The 25,830-nt window shown below is 36.8% G+C and overlaps 1 protein-coding gene across 4 annotated transcripts in view; it reads left to right on the top strand.

Moving 5' to 3' along the window:
• The first annotated feature begins 2,638 nt into the window (after positions 1-2,638).
• The window catches only part of LOC124362790 (protein split ends), a 139,463-nt gene continuing 116,271 nt past the window's right edge, over positions 2,639-25,830 (top strand). For all 4 annotated transcript variants that reach the window (XM_046817581.1, XM_046817580.1, XM_046817582.1 and 1 more), the window contains exon 1: positions 2,639-2,945. In XM_046817581.1, the coding sequence (XP_046673537.1) occupies positions 2,863-2,945 (83 nt within the window). In that variant the 5' untranslated portion in view covers positions 2,639-2,862. The remainder of the gene's footprint in view (positions 2,946-25,830) is intronic.

The following is a 25,830-nucleotide window of genomic DNA, read 5'->3' as shown; positions in this document are numbered from 1 at the left end:
AGGCAAGCTTCTCGTTTGTCGCCAGTAAGGTGCGGGCAAGTTTGTCAAAACCAAACACAAACAAATGGTTAATGCATTGATGATTGTAGTTTAAAACGCACAAACATTGAAAATTAGACGGCAGTCGTCCACCACAACACAACATAAAATATGCGTATTATGTGTTATTGAACTAAATATCTGAAGTACAAGATTATCAAGCAAGAACAGAATACCGGTACAACGATTTTAACACACTGATCAAGATACCGCTTGAGCTTAACGAGTTGAGCACTGAGGCCTTATATTATGATAGGTATTGTGCCCATATTAATTGTTTTTAACATATTTGGCAGTAATCACCAAATGTTCAATTTGGTAACCACGTGGCATGTGCAATCTTTCAATTGTACACTGCTCAAAGTGCTATGTGTGGTGGCGCATAGCAGTTAGTTATATTGAATAATTTATGTCTATAGTTTAAAATCTCTTGTATTGCTACTTTTTACAACTAGATTTTTATCACTGTCATGTTGTTCATACAAGTTAGTTATTTGTAGGTTATTTCTATTTATATATGTATTGTTTTTCTTTGTTAATTGACGTGTAAGAATAAACGCTTCTAATTGTAATGTATAGCAAAGACGTAGCCAGCAAGGAGATCAAAGGGGTGCGGACCCCCCCCCCTCATTTTTCAATTACTTTTTAGCAAACTTTAAATAATTCAGTATTACTGACATGTACTACTGAAAGATCGTGAAATTGTGGGGGGGAAATGTCCATTACGAATAAATATTAGTTGTCTGGACCCCCTCAACATTCTTCCCTCGCTACGTTCTTGGTGCATAGGCTATGCTGTTGACAATAAAAACTATCGTGCGTATCGACAGGGCCGTACTCAGTTTTGGCGGGACCCGGAAAAGTTATTTGGTCGGGCCCCGTCATGTCCCACTGCGCCGTCCACCGACACGGTTCCTTGACATAAACGTGTAGCGGCGTCCGGCCAGGCCCCAGAAGACCCGGGCCCCGGTAAAATTGTCTGAAAATAACCGTTCTGAGTACGGGCCCGCATATTGTATTAAAAAAGCATCGTATTTTCTTCAAAGTGATTAGTAGGAATCTCATAACATTTCTTCCTAAGTGTACGTTATAAATGTATTTTAACATTCTTTTTTAAACTCCAATCTTTGCATTATACATAATTATATGATGTGATATAGTAAATAATTAGTTTATTATTGTTATAGTTAATAACATGTATTTTATTTTCAGTTTTGCTACCTCCTACCGCCAACAAGAAATCTTCAACCGTATTTCGTTTGGAATGAATAAACCTGTTTGTTCGCTTTCTTGATTATTGTACAGATCAATGAGATTTACTTATTTGTAATAATGTTGCTCATCAAATATCTAATAAACAAAAGTTTAGGTGGAAAAATATAATATATACGGATGTGTCATAGTCTACTACATCAGAACATACACTTGAATTACCGTATTTCGTTACATTTATTATCCATTAAAATTAATTAGCTATATTGTATGAATGATCATACGAAAGTTCTCGCGAAGGTGGTCGTTTGATTACTGTGAATAGATCCATTTGTGGCCTATGTTTTATACGTTTATAATAATTAATGTTAAAAATGTTTTTTAATGTTAATGTTTTAATTATTATTAAAAACTAACGCAGTCTTGTGTTAGTTATATAAAGTGCAAGTTTGAGTGAACATCTAGCTGACAAACTTGTGCTTGGCTTTATTATTTATTAATCATATAAATAGATCTCAATTAATAATATATAATACGAGTGTTGTCGCAAGAAATTAATCTTCTATACTCATGATAAGTTTAAAAATATAACTCAGGCTTAAGTCCATTAAACAACAATATTGTTACCACATGACCACATGTCAGGCTTGCAATATATCCCGTATTGTAGTGCATGTCACAATGCTTTGATGTAATCGATTTTAACTTAGATTTTAGTTATGTCTATGTTAAATTGATTTGATATTGAAACAAGGAGATCAGATTTCTTTATAACAGAATAACGGACATTGTCCGAAAAATCTTTCCACCTCCACAAACCTTCTATGATACAAAAATTAAAGGTAGACATTTATATCTTAGATAATGCAAGAAATATTAGTTTTCATAAGGCTAAACACTGCGTTATAACAACACGTTATGTTAAAAGAAATTATTTTCAGATAGTATCAGCGTACTGATGTGTTGTACATAATGAAAACTACAACATAATAATAATATTAACGTCAAACGAAAATAACATGTAAACCTCACCAAGTTGAAAAGTTTTTGGTTAGGTTTCTTACCGAGAAGGAAAACATGGAATGGTGTTCTTATATTCCCTCAACCTTTAGTTGTATCAGTATTATGTAATGTATTTTATTGTTAGATATGAGTCTACTATTTATTGTTCCTGTAGGCACTCCAAATTACTCAATTTTCTATTTAAAAATTCGTTCCTATAACTAACTGCAAGTTGTTTGAAAAAATAATTATCCAGGATGGTAGGTCGTTGATTGTTCCGCAGTTCGACCCGGTCCCCTCCCCAGACGAGACTCCCCTCCAACTAGATAGTGGACTCTCCCGACTCGCTCCGAAGCTCCGCTTTACTTTTCCGCCGATGCATTATTCTGTTTCAGGCAGGACGGAGAGTTGTCTTTTTGGTCTGTTCCCGCCAGTGTGGTTAGTGACGCTACTTCTTATGTAGACTGAAGTGTTTCGCTTGTGTTTTTGTTGTGAAGTGATAATAGAATTTTGTTGTTGCGTGTTTTAAAATGTGCTAGTGAGTGTTTTTAATCATCATATGTGATTGTACGTGAAAACTTATGTCCCCAATGAAGAATCCAGATCAAGATGGTTAGAGAGACTCGTCATCTTTGGGTTGGAAATTTGCCCGAAAACATCCGTGAGGACAGGATCAGAGATCATTTTAAGCGGTAAGTGATACCTGCAACATTAAACGTATAATATTGTAAATCCTGTAAAAGTATGAAGAAGATTCAAATGTGTTGGCTAGCCTAAGCGTAATGTAGGCTAAATTTCAGGTTAACGCAGATGTTAAATAAAAAACACATTTACCAATTTCAAACTTTGTAAAATCTAGTACAATAGCTTGTTATTTCTATGTGCTTAACATGTCACATAAGCCAAGTAAGCCAAAAATTATCGGTTTGTTCATGGATGTGGAGATTTTTAGGAATGTATTATTGTGTTTGTAGTCTATTAACTAACGTGTCAGGTACGTTAGTTAATTAACGAGGAGCACGTTAATTCAATTTATGAAGTATAACCTGCAGATAAATTTAATTCTACATAAGATTTCATATAAAGGAGGATGCTACCTTAAATTACCACAATAATTGTTTGTAACTCTACACTTAAAAGTTGTAGCTAATGTAACAGTTTTTTTTAGTTATATTACATATTAATTATGTTGATGGCAGCCTAGTCCTGTTATTTCCCTTGAAGTAGATCTTAACCTAGGCTTAAATTGGCCACATGTTTTGTGTAAGTTTGGCATTAGTAACATCAATAAGCTTAGCCCTAATTGTATTGTATCAGTCTTACATTAGCAAGATTTGTCAGTACTAAATAATCAAGAAGTAGAATAGCATAGTGTGGCCACCATGCTACATAGCATCAGGACTGTTTATGTGATCACCATGATAGTTATTATATATGAAATATGCTATTGACACGTGTCTACCAGGTAGCCCAGAAGGTCATCATCATAATATGTTCCTTTGTTCTGTTTTTTTCTGTTCATAGATAATTGTTTGAACCTTAGTGGATTCACTGAGTGATCACAGTCAAGCCGTGAGTCACATGTGGTAAACAACAGCACCAACTCGACTGCTTTATCAAACATTTATTAACTGCCTTTGTGTTGTTAGTAAACATTTTATCGCTGATTTTATCATCATTGTTGGATAATTTTTTTGTAATAAGCTCCTGAATAAAGATCACCACTTCCACCATTAAGGAGTCTCTTATTTTGTAGGGGAAAGAGTAAGCATGAACTGTTTTCTATTTGGTGCACTGAAATTTTGGAAATTCACCAAATCCATGTGGACTTTATAGTGTCTCTCCCAAATTGGTTACAACCCCATAGGCTTACTATGATTTGGGCAAGTGTACACTCAAGTGAAACCAGTAACTTATAGCCTAGAATTCACTGAACCTAATCTTAACTGGAATTTAAAGAAAACCAGCGTCTCTGTGCTAAAACGCACCTAGAGTACCATATAATACGATTCTACATCTACCCCAAACATAAACTTTTGCTAAGTAGACTTTCCCATAAGTAAATAGCAAACTTAAAGACAAAATTAGGGATCCAGCATGTCACAGAATTATAAATAACTATGAAGTATTATAAAATTACTGTTTCTTATATAAATTAACTACTATATATTTGGTTATTCATTACAAGTGCACATTTTTTTTTATTAACAGAGCTTTAAAAGAAACTGTTAATGAATGGCTGTAGCGAAACAAACTTGTTTTGACTAGAAGAATAATGTTAAGCCTTGTGCAGTGTACACTCTTATTTTCGATTATAGTGATATGGGAAATGTCTCACTTTAAACATATACAGTAACTAATACGCACCTAAAGGCTTTTTGGATATTTTTGTGAACAGTAATGGTCATTATATATTAAATCAACACAGGGTATAAACATGACCACCTTAGAATTTGATGAAATTTGGTTTGAAGTTAGTTCACATATATATATTAGGAAAATTACCAATTTTTAAGAAAATAAAAATAAAAATTAGGAATATAATTTTTTTTAAACAACTTTTATGACAAATGATCTATTGTTTTTCATAAACAGAAAGAGCATTTAACATTGAGTAAAATGAAATCACTCACACCTCTCTTACTCAATTAGGAGAAAAGGTAAGATTTCAAAATATTTTGCTTTTTTGTTTTGTTTTTGTTTTTTTTTTTTTTTCTTTAACTTTGGAATATTTTGGGTGAAATTGGCAAATTTCCTAATGTCTATGAAGACTAGCTTCATACCAATTTTCATCAAATCCTGAGGTAATCATGTTTATACTCTGTGTTGATTTGATATGGAATGCCTACTACAGTTTACAAATAAAAACCAAAAAGCATTTAGTTACTGTATATCTTTTAAATAAGACATTTCCCATATTGCTATGATCGAAAGTAAGAGCGTAAAAATGCAGAAGGTTTAACATTATTCTTGTAGGGAAAAACTAGATTCTTTCACTACAGCCAGTTTTTTAAAGCTCTAAATTAAAAAAAGATAGAACACTGCACACTTGAAGAGAATAACCAAATATATAGTCATTAATTTCTATAAGATATAATTAATTTATAATACTTCATAGTTATTTAAATTACTGGCTCTCTTGTTTTGTCTTTCTGTTTAATATTTGCTTATTGGAAATCCTATTTAATATTTAAGTCTATGTTTGAGGTGGATTAAATTGTATTATGGTACTGTATGTGTGTTTTAGAACAAAAAGGGAGAGAGACATGGATTTACTTCAGTGTTGATAGTGTAGCCTTAACCACATCATGGTGTGCAAATATTAGGGAGAAAATTGGCAATTTTCCTAATCTATATGAGGACTACCTACATACCAAATTTGGGTAGAGTACGATAAACGGACCTAGACCCAAGCCGACTTGGACCTGGTTTTGTATAACAAAATTATCAACTGATATTTAATTATATTTATTCAACCAATAGTAATTAATTGGAACAATAACTAAATTGTGTGTAACAACTGAACACATAATTTTATATTACAAGCAGAATTTGTTCTGTAAGTAACAGTTTTAAATGAAAAAAAGATAATTAAGTGTAGAAAACTATCATAGATCGACCACGGATAGTTGATATCATAGTAGATGGTCATAAAGACAAATACGGTCTAAAGGTTTTTGCATGGTATAAAATATTCTTAAAGTTAGATCTTTTTGACAGATTTAAAATCATTATAATTTGTTTTTTCTATAATTGAGTTGTAGGTAGTCAATTCTGTTCTTGTTGAGGGAGGTGGGAAAATTTGTGCAAGTTAAATTTATCATAATTTATTAAGTGCCATTCTTATCTTTGGGTCTTTCTATGTCAAATAAAAATTAACTTATCAATTTAGATTTTGCTAAACGATTTTATACTCATAATTAATACTAAGAATAAAAAGTACAACATTTTATATTGTTATTTCTAACGATTTCTGAAATATGGCTATGTAAGATTTCCAAAACTTTTTTTTTTTTTAATTTCGATATATAAAACCAAATCCAGGTCGCCTTGGGTACAGGTCCGATATCGTACTCTACCCAAATTTGGTATGAAGGTAGTCCTCATATAGATTAGGAAAATTGCCAATTTTCTACCTAATATTTGCACACCATGATGTGGTTAAGGCTAAACTATCCACACTGAAGTAAATCCAGTATAGCTTCGAATTCACTGAACATAATCCCAACTGGAATTTAAGGAAACCGGCGCCTCTCCTTTTTTGTTCTTAAACGCACTTCTTGATCCACCTCAAACATAGACTTGTATCAAATAGGCTTTCCAATAAGTAAATATTAAACAGAAAAAAATCAAGAGACCCAGCATGTTACAGTAATTTAAATAATTATGAAGTATTAGAAATTGACTATATCTTATAGAACCTAATTACTAAGTATTTAGTTATTCTTAACAAGAGTGCATTTTTTTGTATTAAAAGAGCTTTAAAAAACTGGCTGTAGTGAAACAATCTTGTTTTCCATACAAGAATAATGTTCAGCCTTGTGCATTATTACGCCCTTGCATTTTGATCACAGCAATATGTGAAATATATATTATTTTAAATATACACAGTAACTAATATGTGCCTAAATGCTTTGTAGTCATTTTTTGTGAATAGTAGGAATTCCATATCAAATCAACACAGAGTATAAACATGATCTCAGAATTCAATGAAAATCGGTATAAAGGTAGTCTTCATACAGGTCAGGAAATTTGCCAATTCCTCCTTTTAAATAAGTCCTCAAATTAAAAAAAAACCACAAGCAATTCTTTTTCTCCTAATTGAGCAAGAGAGGTGTGAGTAGTGTAATGTTACTCAATGTTAAATACTCTTTCTTTTGATGAAAAATTAAAAAGATAAACAGTTGTTTAAAAAAATCATATTTATAATTTAGATTTTCTTAAAAATTGGCAACTCCTAATACTATATATGAAAACTGCCTTCATACCAAATTTAGTCAAATTCTAAAGTGGTCATGTTTATACCCTATGTTGATTTAATATGGAATGCCCCTATAGTTCACAAAAATAACCAAAAGGTATTTAGGTGTATCAGTTGCTGCATATCTTTAAAATGAGACATTTCTCATATCCTTATGATAAAAAATAAGGATGTACAATACACAAGGCTTAACAGTATTCTTGTTGTCAAGACAAGTTTGTTTCACTACAGCCAGTTCTTTGAAAGTTCTGTTAATAAAAAATGCACACTTGTCAAGAATAACCAAATATATAGTAATTAATTTCTATAAGAAACAGTCAATTTATAACAATTCATAGTTATTTAACTGCATCCCTTATTTTGTCTATTTGTTTGCTTTTTACTTATGGGCAAGTCTACTTAGCAAAAGTCTGTGTTTGAGATGTATGTAGAATCGTATTATATGGTACTCCAAGTGCGATTTACAACAAGAAGGAAAATAGAGAGGCGTTGTCTCCTTTAAACTCCAGTTAAAATTGTGTTGAGTGAATTCTAGGCTATATTGGATTCACTTGAGAGTATAATTGCCCAAATTGCCATAATAGTTCTAAACACTCATACATTTCGTTTAGGAGATTCATGGCCTATATGCAATGCACACAGTTTGGATATCTATAAGGAAGCAATAAGAATCAAGTCGTTTTTCTGGTGATTTTTTTTAGAAAACCTATCGAGGAAGATCGTTGGATAAGTATTGATCATTGGGTAATACACAATTTTACTACATTGATCATGGAACATGTCTTATTTTCATGCATATTTGTTTTAATGGAAGGTGTAGTTTATTAGGTCGTTGTTTACGTAGTCAAATTTAGACACAAAGGGGGCAAGAAACACAAAGGCGATGGTGAGCAGCTCCCCCTCCCTCTCGCTACCCACGAACCAACCTGCTCGCACACAACAAAAACAAGGCCCGATCTCCGCTACGCTCTACTCCGGCCGTCGCGCCGCTCTACACCACGCCGGGCCGGGCGACTTTCACCGGCGGTGACCTCATTTGAGAAGTGACCTGCCGCTCCCTTGGGCCTGATCTCACCACTCCAACCCGCACAATGCTTGCTTAGTCTGATCCCGCCTTGGTTCGTGCATCGCAATTATCGGTACACCAGAAACAACTGTATCTTTGTCATATTCGATGTTCCGTGCTCTTTCTAATATGAATATCAAAGTTATTATAGATTACCACGGAGTCAGTAATAAGAATAACAAACCTTCCTTATCGATAATAACAAATACAAGTGGCTAGTATTATTCGCGTGTGGCAATGCGGAATTTACGTTGTGGTTAGCTTATTCGCAGGTGACGACGCTGTTACCTGCTAGTCGATACAAGAAACCCAATAATTCTTTAATGTAGCCACGAGAAGGTGTAGCAATTCTTGGCTATAGTCTAGCGTACAGAGGTGTGCACCCCACGGGTTTTGTCGCCGGTAGTACGTACCGGTCAGATATCACATGGATCCATTATGTATATCACATGTAACGCGTGAACTGAGAGAGGGAGTTGTCACGCACGTGGACTGGGCTCCAATTTTGGTCACATCAATAAGTCTTGAGTATCGACCAGTGAGAGTGGGCTGGCTGGGGGCGGCGCGTCGCGGGCCAGCCGTCTGTCGGTACCATAGTGTTGGTGTTGACGATGCCACCACCCATTTGTTCAAAACGTAAACAGAAAGTGAAGTGCACGTAAGGCTCACCTGCAATACGGCAACGCATCGCTGTAACACACGTGTAGACTTTACTGCAGGTATGCTACGTGTTACTTGACACTCAAATAATTCGTACTGTAAACATTACGACTCGATGTAATATGCGGTGTTGTGTAAGGTAAAATGGCCGGACCGATAATAATTGTAGTTGTCCGCTGTATTACACTTGCGTACATAATGTGGTGTAAGGGCTCGAGTATTGAATGGATTAAGTTGGCAACGGTCACATAACGAGAGTCGATAATCTTGTGATGGTACAAAATATTTCGTTTCTGGAGAAACTATTGCCTCAAGACTGCAAAGCTTAGGAACAGTCTGGTTTTCCGTAAATGATATCATACGATATTTCCCCTATAAATAGTGCATGAGGCGGTTGGAAGGTTGTGACGGGTAGAGTAGCGGAGGTTACGCAAGTACCGGGACGGGACCGGTTGACATTTCCAGGGGATGCACGCGGCGTGGCGACTGAGGCGGCACGATACACGATACACGGTACTACCTCAGTGTACACCTCACGGTCACGAACCTCGGCTTATCCGTTCACTTTCTATTCAAAGTTCATCCTAACGGCTGTCTGGACAGTGTCGCAATGAACCTTCGAGCTCCACTAGATCTGCTCCGCGGATAAACTCGCTTCAGTGTGATTTCTCGCTCTATTAGAGTAAAGTATGGCTCGCTCTGTTTTCACTGGTTAGGTAACACTGCAATGAGAGACACGTGTATGTATAAGTAATTATATGTGGATGTAGTGGGGCACGCCCTCTCCACGGCTTCCACCTCATAACGATACGTGTGAAACTGATCTCGGGTGTGGGGTTACTGTGACCGACACGGGTACAAATGTGAGGCACGCCCATCCCCTCACACGTTATGGATTAAACAAAGAAACCGTGTGATTCTAGGCGTACTTGTGGCGTTTGAAGTAAAATTGTGCACAAAATTGCACTTTGCAAAATTTGTAAAGTGATCACTCTTTGACAAATGAATTTTGTATGGGTAGCTAAATGTCAGTTTAATAATCTAACACAAAGTTTATGTGAAGGAAACATGATTTTTTCCGGACATTTGCCATCGTTCAGTGAAACAAGAAATCAGTAACACTACGTTTCGAGATCTGCAATCTGATCTCTTCTTCAGTTAATAACTAACCTAATAGATGTATGTATGTTATATCGGTGTTACTGATATCTTGTTTCACTGAACGATGGCAAATGTCCGGAAAATCCTGTTTCCTTCACAATCCTTTCATCGTCAAAAATAAACTTCAAACAAAGGACAAATTTATACCACACCATTATATCATAATTAATTTGTATCACAAACTTGTATATTAAATTGCAACTTTAAACAATTGTAATATGTGGATGACGTAGAGTAACGTAGTCGTTGATATAACTAGCTGCACAGTACGTTGTCTGGTTGACCGGTGTCGGCTCTCATTCTCGTATGAGGAGGAACCGGATCGTAGGGGAGCGAGTGCAACTGCAGTTTCTGGCGATGAGACAATACTGTGAGTAAACCTGTCTGGCACTTGAGAACTCCATGTCAGTCATGTTCAACAAGAGACGGTCCTGAGATTGTAGCGGAGAACGTCCAACCTTGTGTAGAACGAAATGGTCTCCACAGCGAGGCGTGGAGAATCGTACAAGGATTAGACTCGCTTCTGGGAGGACTGTCCGCCGCACGAATCCATTCCAATTGGATTTGCCGCCTCGTCCACCCGGCTAGCCGGTGTAATGAGGGTGGCGCATCGCGCTCTACCAAACCATAACGAGAATGTAAATTACTATTCCGCCGATGAATTGTGAAGTGTTATATTATAATACACCATAACCATAACCACAATGTACAGTAATTCAAAACGTACCAGTGTTTGGTGCGTAAGACCATGTATAACAACGGCTAAAAGAACGCCGTGTAGCTTAGAACGTATAACGTGTACTATTTTCAATGTAATTTTCGAATTACTAAGCTTTATTACCCCATACTAATAAATGTTGGTGTGAAAGACTCATAGTCGGCCGCTGACCCGTGCACGCCGGACCTTACGCAAAGTGTGATGAATATTAACGACTGGCCCGCGGCGAGAAAGCTGGGACAGGACGGGCGCGCGGTTATGTAACTGACGGATCTACCGAGGCTGCTGCTCGAGTGTACAGACAAGGCAGTGAACTCCTGCTCGAGTTGAATATGTATTTTGCTGCGGCCGACTGATGGGGTATTGTATTGCGTGATCGGTACCGTACACGGCAGTAAGCGTCAGTCAGCACACAACTCTCATTCATACTCTCGACGGATAAGTGCAAACAACACGACAACAACATCGTCACTCTGTGTTACAGCGCTGCGGTTAAGTAATAGAACGGTTCTATGACACGGCAGACCGGACACAATACGCCGTGTGAAGTTAGTATATTGTACTTTAAGAGATTGGCAACACAATGTACGCGTATTGTCGCCGCAGCGCTGTAAAGTGAAGGGATTATTTATTTAATTTAGTAGATAGATAGTAGTGATGCCAAGAAATACGAGTATTTCATGAGTACCGTCAACTATCCATAAATAATGTCCCACTAAAGGTAACCAGAAATAAAATTTTATTAGCTCGTTTTAAGTATGTATAGTGTAGTACTTCAATGTGGATGTTTAGTGGATGAGTTAAAGTTATAAATCGTCCATTACGTATGAACTTCTTGTCGTTGGCGATTTTAGTCATTCCATTAACTCCTATACTGGCATTCAAAATAACTGTTCTTTTTAACTATAGGTACATATAAATAAATGGATATCCTATTCCAAACCGTGACTGCTTTTTATTGGTTATTTCAACAGTAAAGTATGACAGCCTACAGACGCACGGTGGTGCTACATATATCAGTACCGGTTTAGACACAAGTGAAAGTTGCCGTTTCCTGTCTAATTATTATAGTTCTCTCGGTGTTTTCTACCCGAGCTGAGCTGTGTAGCGCAGTGTGCACCGCTCCGTGTGCTCGGACGCCGACAATGTGTGTGTGTCGCAACTCGCGAGTACCGCACTCAACTACCTTGACCAAATTTCAGTTCATCGACATCCACTTTCTACTTCGCTCCGCCACACGGACGCCACCAAATGTTACATTTATAACACGTTATCGATATTGTTTGTCTAGTTTTAAGTGCGGGGAGCTATCCATCTGATTGATTATCGAGCAATTTATGTATAGCCTTCGAAGTTAATTTCAAAATTACCTTAAATGTTCGTTGAGTTAAACTATACAGCTGCTCCATGCCTGGATTGCGTCTTAGTAACAGTCAAATATGTATTAAAAAAATATATTCTTCAATAATTGTTTTAAAGTTTTTTTTATATCTGCAACATTTTCTATTTCGAGATACCTTACCATTTTAATTGCTTGTAGAGAAAATATTCCAGTGGCAATTTTGACTGTTTTATTAATTGAGGATAAATCTACATACTCTTTACGTTGGTTGTTCATTTTTTACGCATCGAAACCTGCACGTGTATTATTGAACAGCAAGTTACATATATTCACCTCTTCGTTTGCAAATATCGTGATTATAGGTTTACTTGCATGTTTATAACTAGTATAAGACTTAGCACTCTGGTATGAAGTACATAATACTTTTAAATGATTTTTTTAACCAACTTAATTAATAATAATCGATTGTATGCTCTCTAGGTAGAACAGTTATTGTTGCACTCCTCTAGTATTGTACCAGTTTTAAGTGGAATAATATTTACCTTATGTATTAAATATAGAATAAAAATTACAGTGACTGTCAATAAAATAGAATTAATGGGATTGTAATTGTGACCTTATACGAACGTCTGCAGTTCAGGAACGTCTGCAGCGATAGAGGGAGGGATGGAGGAGGGGGGGTTAACCGCAAGGCTTATCTATGTTTATTGATAACGCCGCTACTAGTGTTTACTATTATGTCCCCACCATCACTATGTAGTAAGTGTGTATTGTGACGAAGTGATAAGGACGACTTGCCATGTGCGCTCTGTTGTTGTTGGGGTCTATGCTTCTCCGAAATTTGTGTTGACTTTACTGAGATGATTAAGCTTTATCGACCGTGCTAACCCAAACGTTGCGCGCGTGAAAGACATAAAATTACAGAAATAATTATCGTGACAAGCGACGTCAGCGCCCACACTGCCATATCGACTTTTACTATCTCCGCACGTGTTTGTCTACCTGGTAACAGCACATGCTACAAACAAACAAGGATTAGTCGAGAACTAATACTTCGTGAAGTAACAATTGCACCTAACTTTAATTTTTGGGTTTTGATAAATAACAAAGCACCAAAGTATGTGATATTACTGCATGCACAACACAACACACACAATTGAGTGATATTTTAGCATTATTAGAAACAACATTTTTAAAATTACGAAAATATTCAATTATATTTGCTGTTGTTTAACATAAAGGGTACCCCATCTATAAATTATTAAATGTTACTTCATAAAAAAAGAAGGAGCAGGTAAATATAAGGCGCCACCACCAACAAAGTGTACTTGCTAAATCGACCTTATCAGTTCCTCTCAATACAAACCTTACTACATGGTGATGGTGGAGACTCTAGCAGCGTGGTTTTAGACTAGTCTCTTTTATTTACTGCCACAATCCCCCTCCCCTACTATCGTTGCAGATCTTTCCTAAATAACAAACCAACTGTTCTGTCAGTTCCATATGTGCCCATGAGTTAACGTGTTCCTGAATAGGATCCCTAGGATATATTAAACTGTGGGTTTCCATAAAGTGGCATGAGTAGTAGCTACAACTCCTCACGCATTGCCCACAAGAAACAATTTGGTGGCAGGCACACGACTGCGGGGTTGGTTTGTTCAGTTCACGGCAGTAATCTAGGCCCTGCGTGTGAGCGCCCCTCGGAGCTAGCAGCGATATCTCCCCACCAGACAGACGTGGGCCCTCCAGCCCCAGTCTGTGTCTGCAGGCCCGGGCCGAGAGGCCCGTGTAATTGTAAATTGGGAGAGGAGTTGGCCTTGGCACACAAGGTCGACCGCCCAATACAGCAGACGAGAGGAGGGCTTGGATATAGATAGTTCGCACGGCCTGATCACTGACACCCACTATAGGGACGTTAACACAGTAACTCCGAACCGGCCTAACCACTGCCTTATATGAGTATTAGAAAATCATTTGAATTTTAATAAACCTTTATAATGGAGTATCAAAGAGCTTGAACAGAACGTAAGTCCTGAACTGATGACAACTGTTGGTCACAATTGATGATGGATAGCATTGCTACCCTGGGCTCCAAAATCAATTGGACCAAGATTAACATATGTCCAAGTCTATCGGACATTTATATCTAGCTATTGCATAGAAAGACATATATAAGGGACTCGATATTTAGAAAGGTCTGTTAGAAAGGGTACTTATAATTTAAACTAAGGGTTATACTTGTGGATTTATTCTCAGTATGGGAGTAGTTTACTCTATACTACTAAAAATTACAAAAAGAAGATAGATAACCTTGCACGTCCATATTTTTTGAAAAAAAAAAGTTTTACATGAACATGTCAAATTTGTCTAACCAATTGTTATTTCTTTAGCTCACCCCCGACATTTCTTTAGTTTAAACATAAAAATAAGGTTGAATAGTTAACATTCCCTGTCACCTGAAGAAAAGATAAAACTGAGTTTTTTAACTTGTGTTTTAGTTTGTTGAGCACTTTAGTTTATTGGTTACTAATTTAACTGGAGTATTGAATGTTCGCCATATGTACACAAGTGTAATGAGTAGGCCTACATACAAAATTAATATTTTTACTAACTTAAACGACACCTAAAAAATCCAGAAAAGAAGAACAATACACTAGCCAAAACTACACGAGAACAGCCATGAATGTATATTACATATTTGAAGATCTTCCCCCATTATCAGTAAGTGGTTTTGACCTCGAGGGAGATAATTTCATGTGCTGGATTTGAATACAGGACATCATAAACGTTGCAAATCACTAAAGAAGATCTCAATCTTTGTTTTAAGAAAATTGATTGTTTAAAATGATTAACGACTTCGTTCTTAAAATGAGTAACAGTGTTTTAAAGATATGTCACAGGATTGCTATTGAATTTGCTTAAACCCTCAAAAGTTCTTTTAATTCCATCATGCAGATGAAGGAATGTTAAGCCTTCATTAATGAAATTAAAAAGAGCTATCTACAGTAACGTAGTTCCTCCTCAAAGCTTTTATATACAATATTAATCAACGTTGTAAATCCGGATTACTGAAATGAACTGCTCTCGACCTACTTATATCCTCTTACATATCGGTGATATTTACCTTTTTTTAAGCTAAATTGTCCTAATCTCTAATAATAGCTGATACTTGACTAATTAATTAAGTTTTCAATCGTAATACAAACAAATGTATTTGTTACTACTGGTAAGAAGCATTGTATAATTGCATTATTGTGCATGATGCTATGCAATCAGTGGAGAGCTGTTCGAGATTAGATCGCTCTGTGTGACCTCATGTGGCAATAAGCAGAGTTTAGAAAGGCTTGGCACATTTATAATATTATCTTTCTTTATCTTTGACGAGCAGTTTTGAATGCAGTAGTCACATTGTAAACGCAGTTAATTATAACGCGCCAGGCCACATTTCGTCATGTAGTCTGTAGTCACTAATCAACTTATATTTTATACAACACATGTTACGACAGAGACAGAGACCTTGAGGACAGGAGCGGACCAGATGTCGGCAGATGTAAGACGTCCCGGATGCAGGATGGGGGCGATATGACCACAGTGCGTGGCTGTTGCTGGTCGTATGCGGGCCGCTCCATCTGTCTCGCCTTTGTTTATCTTCAACTGTGCCAACACTCTTCATCGCGTACAATTTAGTTATAATTCTGTGTTAACAGATCCATCTCGACTCAGTGGAGATTCGATATTAGATACGGATATACAACCCGTATGCACCAAAGTCCACTAAAGAGACGCAAATGTGCCCAGTGAGCGATGAAATGCAGATCAGTTTAACTCACTTTGTGCCGTTTCCTGATACAACTGCCTGAGATGGTGTACTCTTACTTACGGTTGGTCTCTGTGGTCTGAACCTGCAGGATTACGTGTCCGCGGCCTCGTTCTGTTAGTTGTTGGTTGGCTGCCTAAGACGATCATGTAACGACTCCCCCCCTCCCCATCCATCTAAGCCCATGTAACAATAACACAGTAAGAGTTCCCCTATTCCCGTCCGGCTTCTGTTACGGTGAATGGGCTTCAATGCTGTGTAGAGTAACCGGGCAAGACACTTGCATCAGACAGTCTATTTTAACTAGATTTAACGAATTTGAGGTGAGAAGGTTAACAGGATTAACACTTTAACCGAATACTTCCGAGTAATTCATATAGACCCAATATGTTATCATTTTGTTTGTGCTAGCTTGGTCTCTATGCTTACCGTAATTAGTGCCCACATACAGCCAATGTCGGATGTCAATATACTTCCACACATATTGACGCTGTCTCTAAAATGGTTACTATGTGAAATGTTAAAAAGTAACACTATCAGCCAAAACTCTCTGATTTTTATCCTCCATTTTTGTTATTTTAAATAGAATACTTTAATCTGTAAATTGTTTTGAATACTTGATATCATGCAGGGAAGTTCCACACTACACAATACAATGCCGCTATATTATGGTACGTGCAAATCGGTACCGGTACTGTGTAGCGTGAACCGTTCAACTGCTACATTTAGTAATTCTTAATATCTTATGGCAATCAAATTGTGTTTTATGACACCACACAACATTCGTACATCAAGGGGGTGAGCAAACTTACACCTTACAAGTACAGGATTTGAATTGTGTCGCCATATTGCAGATTCTGTCTCGTTAAAAATAGCTTGCACATTAATTCGACTGACGTCCTTTTCTTACTAACCCAAGATGTCATTTATATACCAAAACTGTGTAGTTGCACTAGTAACGAACGTGTTTCACAGATTTAGTTGCGACACTCATTGCGGCAGTACAGGCCTGCACGTAGTACCCTGCTTGCCCGTTGTAACACGAGTACTCATGGTAACTGTATGGTTTCCCGGCCCCACATACGATACCTAGCAGCGTCAATTCGACCGGCTGGGTTACGACGCCGCGGCCACCGCTTCATTGAAACTCCCCCACTCACAAACCAGCTTTGTAAATCAGATTTCTCGTCAAACCAGTTCCGTGAGCTGCGTAAAACCACCTACCTGCCTGTACATCGCCTCTACTCTATCGGGCGATCTCAGTAGCCATAAATCTGAGTATTTATTGTTCAGGAAGACATGTTAATGGTTTCGTGACCGGTTATATTTTTCACGTTCACAACCATAACGGTACGATCTTATTCCATGTTTGAACGTTATAATGACTATAACAATGTAACCAAGTTGCCATTAGTGTTAACCACTTTTTCTGGTTATGAATCAAAATAAAACAATTCGATTGGATATGAAAACTGTTTCAAGTAAATCTTGGTTAAAGGTAAATATTTGTTTTTTTACTGATTCATTTTGTCTATTCGCCGATTTGATAGTATTTTCAAATTACAAAACACGCTAAAATTATTTACACTTTTTGCTTTTGTTTACATTACAAGTGTACACTTATGACAAAACTAAAAAGAGAACTAAAAAATGATCCTATTGTATTTAGTTGTTTTGAGTGTACAGTAGGTACGAATGAAGTGGAACGGAGGGCGATGTGGCAACGTCGCCCGCTCTCGCGCCAATGCAGGGGTTCAGTCGTGGATGGCAACACCGCAGCAGCCATTAAAATCTACTCGGCACCACGTTGCCAGATCGTGCTGGCTATTTGTACTTTCCCACTCCCGGCCACACGTGATACACTCTCTGCCAAAACTCGGCCTTCTTCAAACAAATCACCTCGCTTTGTAACATGCCACTTTTTATCTAGACTCCAATAGTATTATTGATCAGTTTGTGTACGAGATGCTGTATGCAGTAGTAATCTGCCGTGTCAAAATATATTTCAAGATCTTTAAGTATCTCTCTGTTATGGTTCCTTTGAACTAAACACTGTATTGTCTACAAGGGAATTTGTTTTAAATGTATTCAGTAATATGTATTTTTCCCTTTGGTTTAAATTTGTGTGGGTTTATGAATACTAAAAGTAAATTCATTTATTGGTTGTTACATAACCTATGACCAGTAAAGGGGGCCCACTGTGTTGAAATATCTATCAGATCAAATGATTATATACTTTTATTTTTAACAATTATCGACAAGAACATAGGTTTGTGTACTACTGTTAATTTTAGATAGGTGTCCAATATCGAGTTATATACTGTAATGTGATGTGTCGATAAATTGTTTTAATAGTCTATTTGATAATTATAATTAATAAGTATGGTCTATTCTGCTTTTGAGCTGAATTTATTTGAAACGATTAAATTCCTTTCAGTTACAGACAAGTTTCAAAAATCCGTCTTTTGAGCTTGTCAATGTTCAACCTACCGAAGTCTTTTATAAATAAATGAATATGGAGTCGGCATTATTGAACTAGTTATTATCGGGTAAGCCCACGGTACGTTTAAAAACAATAATATGCGAATAAAGTTTGTCAAAATGAATTTAGAATGTACTTTATATATCTTAAGATCGTATTCCTTTTCAAGTGGACACTGCTACTTTTGTTTAACCGAAATTGTGTTTCAGAATAGATCTTCCGAGAGTAAATAGTTTTGAATATCTAGTGGAAACCGCACTGACCTTTATAAACATGAGATCAAATTATTCGGAAAATGATAGAATAGTCGTAATAAAAAATTCTGTTACAGTAAGACATTATTCTTTAATGAATAACAGGTACTGTTGTGCAGACTTGTAGCCATATAAAACCACTTTTATGTTTAAAATTTACGATAAAAACATGAGCTAAGTGTGAAAATTGTAATCTGCACTGTGGCCATGAAATGAACAGACTGTCCACTTTACTATTAAATTATTAACATGTTACTGTTATATTAAATATAGTTTTTTTATAGTTGGTACTTGGTCGGGTTGTTGTGATTTTAATTTTTTTTTTAATTCGGAATTTTGTAATCAGCATCAAGAAATCTAATACACCTGCATTGTAGACAGACAAAGAAAAAAACGTTTTAAGAAAATGGAATTGTATATATTCATTTATTGGTTGTTACATAACCTATGACTAGCAAAGGGTCCACTCGGGTTGAGAATGTAGGGTGTGTGTGTGTGTATATATATATATATATATATATATATATATATATATATATATATATACAACATACATATATATGCATAACAATTACAAGCTTTATCCCTAATAAAAATAAATCAAAACGCTATTCTCCTTATCGGTCTTTTCTTTTTCTACCGGAAATGTGTCTTAAAAAGCATTTACTGACAAAAATAACTATCGAAAACAAATTACGTTAAACAATGTTGGAAGTTCATTGTGTTACTACTGCCGGTAGATGAGATATAAGCAAGTTTTTACAGTATAAAGCAACACATTAATTTAACTGATAATTTGTAAAAGTCCAGTGTAACCACCCCCTTATCTTATTTAATTTGAACAAAACACGTATTCTATTTGAACTCATTATGCAAGTAAATAATGATACTTGCGACCCCAAATGCGTTGTGTTTTTACTGTAATATTTCGTGACGGATTGGAGAGATGAACCTGTTACCGCAGCAGCGAGGACCGCCCGGGCCAATAACGAAACGGAACAGACAGGGGACTGTACCAGTACTCTGGTGATTGGTTTGGGAACCGGTCGAGCCAGTCCGCTCTGCCACCGCACTGCTCCCGACTGTGTACTCGCTCTCGTTCAATCGTACATTGTTTGCAAATATTTCCGACAAGACAGGTTTCATCTTTCTGAATGTTGCAACGTACGGTTGTAATAAATTTGTCTTGAATGACGTCATTAGTTAATTGCTTATCCCCCTGTTTTATTTCATAATATTTACCTATAGGACAAAGGAATGCCATTATTTACAAAATACCAGAATATTGTCAATAAACGAATAAAGAAACAAACCTGGCTGGTAGAAATATAACTATTTCCACTGTCCCAACTTCTTAACTTTCGTGATTTAACTAATAATCAACTAATACATTGGCAAGGAAAAGTTTGTTGGTAATTTGTGTATTTTATTTGGCAGTAAATATATAACTAGTAGTTATTCATGTTATCAAAGGCTTAATCTTCAAAGATAACAGTCAAGTTGAGCCAGAGGATGCAAATTGAAGTGCTTATCGGATCTACAGTAGTTCATATGATTCGATATTAACTAGAATAGCAACGTATACTTATAATTTGAATAAAGAGGCCAGAGATAAAGACTTTCTCTCGATCAGCGTTGGCCGTGTTGCGGCGCTCCAGATCCCGTTAACTGTCCTCTACGGACACAATGCACGTGCACGTTCTGTCATCTTGGTGGCAGGTGTGATGGCGTATTGTGATGCTTCTGAACCTGGCCATCATCCTCTACGGACACAATACACGTGCACGTTCTGTCATCTTGGTGGCAGGTGTGATGACGTATTGTGATGCTTCTGAACCTGGCCACCATCCTCTACGGACACAATACACGTGCACGTTCTGTCGTCTTGGCGGCAGGTGTGATGACGTATTGTGATCCTTCTGAACCTGGCCATCATCTTCTACGGACACAAAACACGTGCACGTTCTGTCATCTTGGTGGCAGGTGTATTGGCGTATTGTGATGCTTCTGAACCTGGCCATCATCCTCTACGGACACAATACGCGTGCACGGTCTGTCATCTTGGCGGCAGGTGTGATGACGTATTGTGATGCTTCTGAACATATCATGTTCTTTAATAGGGATGATCAGTGTAGTGGTGCTCCACAAATGTGTGGTGTTACTCTGTAGATCGCCGTCAATTGTGCCCGTACCTCGTAATGTCTAGGCTTACGTTGTTCACATAAAAGTCATGTAGTCATGGGGTGTTTACTACCTATGTCTGGCATCTCTTAGTGAACCGTTTGTTTATTAGAGCGATCTGCAAGTATAACGTGTAATTTGTAATTGTGACGTGTACATACATATCAAACTGTTATTTCCCGATGCAATGACCTTCAATCATCTAGCTTCAGGCTTGTTCTATTATTTTTTCTGACTCATTCGGACTTTCCTTTTGCAGTTGACAGCCTTGAATTTGTTGTTTCTGTTAATAACAGTGTTTGGCAAGTCTAGGAAGCAGCGTTACTCAGATGTTGCTGGAACGTCCCTTAGCTGGCATTTAACTTCCAAATAGATTACATTTATTTAATGTCTAGTATTTAGCAAAATAAAACTAGTTTGAGAAACACTGATCTACATTTAAGTATAAGATGATTACGTCTTATCCACTTCAAACAAAGTTAGATGCACAGTATAAATCACTTGACAAAACTGGTATGATGTCTTGTGTATCAGCTGCACTGGGGTTTGTCTGATGTAGCCATAAGAATTTCTCTTAATAAGAACAAGATGGGTGCCATGTACTAGCCTCGCAGTTCTTAACCTACCCCGGCTTGCCTCCTTTCCCCTCAAACCATTAAATAATCAGGAGTCATATTGACATTTATTCCTATTTCCATTTCTCATTAATTAAGGCTACAATTTGTACACAATTTTACTGGATTTTCATTATTCATTTCTATAAAAAGTCTCACCGTACGAATATTGAAATTACTCAGAGATATTTATTTCTAAGTGCAGTTCGTTTTCTCTTGTGCACTGTGAAACGTTATAACATTCGGTCAAAGCAACTTTGTCTTTGAAACATAAACATACATTAGTTAATCCGAACAAAACTTGTGTGTTTAAATGTTTATCATACTGTTATATCAACCGTTATATAATTTGAAATAAGATATATTTATTACGAATTTACTCCCCATCGTTTGATATAATTTGAAACAAGAGGTATTTATTCTGAATTTCCCCATCGTTTGTTCACCACACCAAAGATTGGATTTTAGTTTTATGGGTGAGGGGTGAGTTTCTTGACACCAAAATCATTGGAACCATTTCCTTAGTTTTCCTCTATCGTTTACGTTGTTAACGTTTCCAGGCCGGACTAACTATTATAGTATATATACATATATAATTAATTAACATTCTCATTCACTCTCTTTACGCGAGTCTCTATTCTCTCTTAGGACGTTAAAGTATCTTTTACTCTCTTATTGATAGGAGGGTGTGATATATTCAAACTAAAAAACCTGTTTTTGGTAATCCCGATTTACGTTATGCAATCGTATCTATCGGAGAGGGTACCTATAAAATTGAAATTCTACCGCGCTGAAGAGTCAGAGGATTAGTCTAAATCTAGTGGATCGTGAAAGCACATTGTGTCTAGTTCTTACAAGGCATTGCCGGCGGCACGCGGAGCGGCGGATTTTCACTGTACGGCCCAGATATCTCTGCATTAAGCAGAGAACAACAAGAAACCTCTACCGCCGCGGACCCCGGACCCCACGTCTCTGACACGGATTAGGAGACTACATATAAACTGGTTTATATAAAATTTGTTAATAGATGTAATTGTATCCCTGTGATTACTCTATATTTGGCTTTTGTCTAGTTATTATGGATCAGACAAGTTAGAAGATAATACAAGGTTAGATCAATAGCAATTGAGTTTTTATTCCTTTTAAAAATGTTTTGAGTAACGTCGGCCTCTACTCTCCCTGTATATGCACATCTGTATGTAGAGCTGTGGCCCTTAAAAAGATTATTGATCCTCGCCTACTTCAGTGCCTTTGCAGTTTTGGCAATATATATAAGGTACGAGAGTAAGGGCCATAAACGTTGTACGCACAACTGACATAGATAAATGCTTGTATTTCTACAGAGTGCTTTGAGAGCAAGGGGGTTATCTTCATGGCAAAAACAGTTTTATTTACATAATTCCTGGTCGAGAATAGCATAACGGTTCATTCATACGGATGAAGTGGTGGAGTAGGGCTCTTCATAGTTCGACTGTTCGGTTGAACTGTTCTTTCCGTTGAATCCCGGACGAGAGTTTTGTCTAATTTCGTTAACGTTCGAATCAAATGCCATCCAAAAGGAGGAAGATTACGTTTCGGTTTCCGATACCGGAGTTGATCACCTTGCATTAGATACTGTCGTTCACGATCTACGTACCACCGAATTCATTATGATTGCTGCATCAAAGTTTATACGCTGACTGTGGCTCTATGTTATAATGATTTACTAGGTCAAAATATCAGGACTTTGCTGGTCCCAGAAGCATGTCGTTCGTTAACATTATACAGTCGCCGTGCACGCTCAAATGACACTATTGGGTTGTCTGTAATCGCGGAGTTCTTGGTCGGTTTGGGCAGTTCTGTTCAGTGTTATCACAACTATTTATAGTCCTACTTACCCTAGTTTCCATTTATATTGCGGATAGTGTACAATGAAGGTGATCGCAGAGCTGACTGAACTTATTTTCATATTTGTCAGTACAGTGTCTACGGGAAATGAGTATAATAGACACAGATATATTAGATGGGAATTGAAGCTGACACTTTATGAACAGTCCTGTCATTCCCCCCTGTACTTATACACGCTGTGCTGAAGAGAAAGTAGGCTGATCTTATCTGGAAGCGACCGGCAAGAGGAGTTGAGCAAGCCGGGGTTTCTGTGAGAACTGCTCAGTTGAGAAACAATAGTTGGAACCAACAACCTGACAAGGAAGTGAACCTGAGTGGAGTGGGTGCGTGGCTCCATGTGAGATACTGTGTGAGGTAACCATGGTCTCCTCTTGGTATCCATGATAACATCATTGATATCTACTTTTATATTACTAAATATAAAAAAATAAAATATTACTAATATTACTAAATATTGGATGAAAGGTGCATAATCTACAACGGCTTCACCTCCCGACTTCATTCCCTGTTTTATTCTCTGCTCTGATTCATCTACCAAGACATAATAGCGTAACTTGAGCGTGAGTGGGTGAGCAGTGGAGACGGAATGTCAGAAGGCCATGCTCGGGGTCGCCAGGAAGAGTGAAGGAGCTAGAGCTAGGTCACGAAAAACTGCACGGCCAGAACCTTAGAGAGAGACGCGTTGCAATAAACAATCAACAATGGTGGATTGATTTAACATTAAGATAAACTAAGCACTAGCCACAGCCTACCAAATTAAAGCAATTGATAATTTATTGTTAGTTTACGGGACAATACAATAACGGAAATGTTATCTAACACGAACTTGGACGACGTTGTTAAGGCATTTTGTCAAAGAATCCAATACACTTCTTCTTATCATCGAACATTTAACATCATCTTCGGATCTTCAAGGTTCCCGGTGATTGTACATGAACGTGTAATATGCGTGTGTGTTTTCATCGAATTGTCATATCTCGTAATCTCTAAAATTGTAGCATTACAATTTCATAGTTGTCTTTTTAAACAAAACATGGAATGAAACAATAGGCCTACCGTATTATGTGTGTCTCAAATTTGTAAAATGTTACTGGCATATATCACAAAAACAGAATACAAATGGAGGAAAAATTAAAAAATCTGTTAAAATGCAAAACAATTATATTGAAGAAACTATAACTGAGAAAATAGTAGGTTATAATACTGCCCTGTAAATAAATTAGTAGCATATAATAGTAAGATATGACAATAGTGTTGATTTAAATTTAATATATAAACAAACATATTTAAATAAAACCTCTAAGTTGTGAATTAAGATTCTAACGTGAGTATACAGTATGCCTTAAACATAATATAAAATTTATGAAGCTATAAATATACATGGTAAAGTTTAATAAATTGCTTATCGTAGAAGTACGGGATTCACTTAGGGAAGCCGTTCTAAAAACTGAACAATTTGGAAATCCTCCGCTTGGTCAAAATTTATGTAGAGTATACGACCTAATTGACGTTTAATATGAAGTTGTATTATATTTAAGCATTGTCTTAAAGTAATTGCAAATAATAAATGGATGATCAGTAGTAGGCCTACTACTCTGTATAATAACAGTTTTGTTTCCAAAGATAGTGTAGAAGACAAGTGTGAAGTGTTTATTGCAGCACCAGCGACTAGCAGGTACCCGGGGCGGGGGAGGGAGCTCTCGACTCTGTTTTTATTACAGTTGTTTTTTCTCAGCAGCTACAGCCAGGTCACGTCTAATGGCCTGACTCACGCGCGGTTGCCATTTTGCTGTCTGTAGCCGTCCGTAGCTGTATTGTAGTAGACTTGGCCGTCCGCCTGCTCTCTACCTGTCCTCTCTGCCATGTCCACGTGTCTCACTCAACAAATAGTGTACATTTATCTTTCAAAACTATTTTGTGCTGAATTCATTGTTAGTCCGTTTAAAATCCTGGAATTTGACTATTTCAAATTGACTACAGTAATAGCAATAGTTACTACTAGCACTATTATTCAAAACGTAGATTTATGTACCTATTGCAATTTTATATTGCTCTATGTATGCGTAATTGTACTGTGTAATGTACACCAACATTGTGTTTTGATCTCATTTTCAATACCTAACACGATTAATTTTCATACTTTCCATAATAAGGCGGATTATCAAAATTTACAAAAACGTTGTAATAAGAAAGTACTATCAAGAAATGACTGATAATACAGATTGTGTCTATTGTATGCATAGGGATTATTTGTGTATTAGAACACTTTTTCAACTGAATTTTGGATAGTTTTGTTACAATTATTCCAATTGAATTATGTTAGTGCATGGTAAGATAGTGCTGGCCTAGACTATACCTGGAAAAGGGCACTTTTTCAGGTACAATGCGATATATAATGTAATTTTACTCGAAGT

Source organism: Homalodisca vitripennis, chromosome 5, assembly GCF_021130785.1.
Source record: "Homalodisca vitripennis isolate AUS2020 chromosome 5, UT_GWSS_2.1, whole genome shotgun sequence".
Lineage (NCBI taxonomy): Eukaryota > Metazoa > Arthropoda > Insecta > Hemiptera > Cicadellidae > Homalodisca > Homalodisca vitripennis.
Note: the sequence above shows the minus strand (reverse complement) of the source record. Positions and strands in the feature narration are given on the sequence as shown.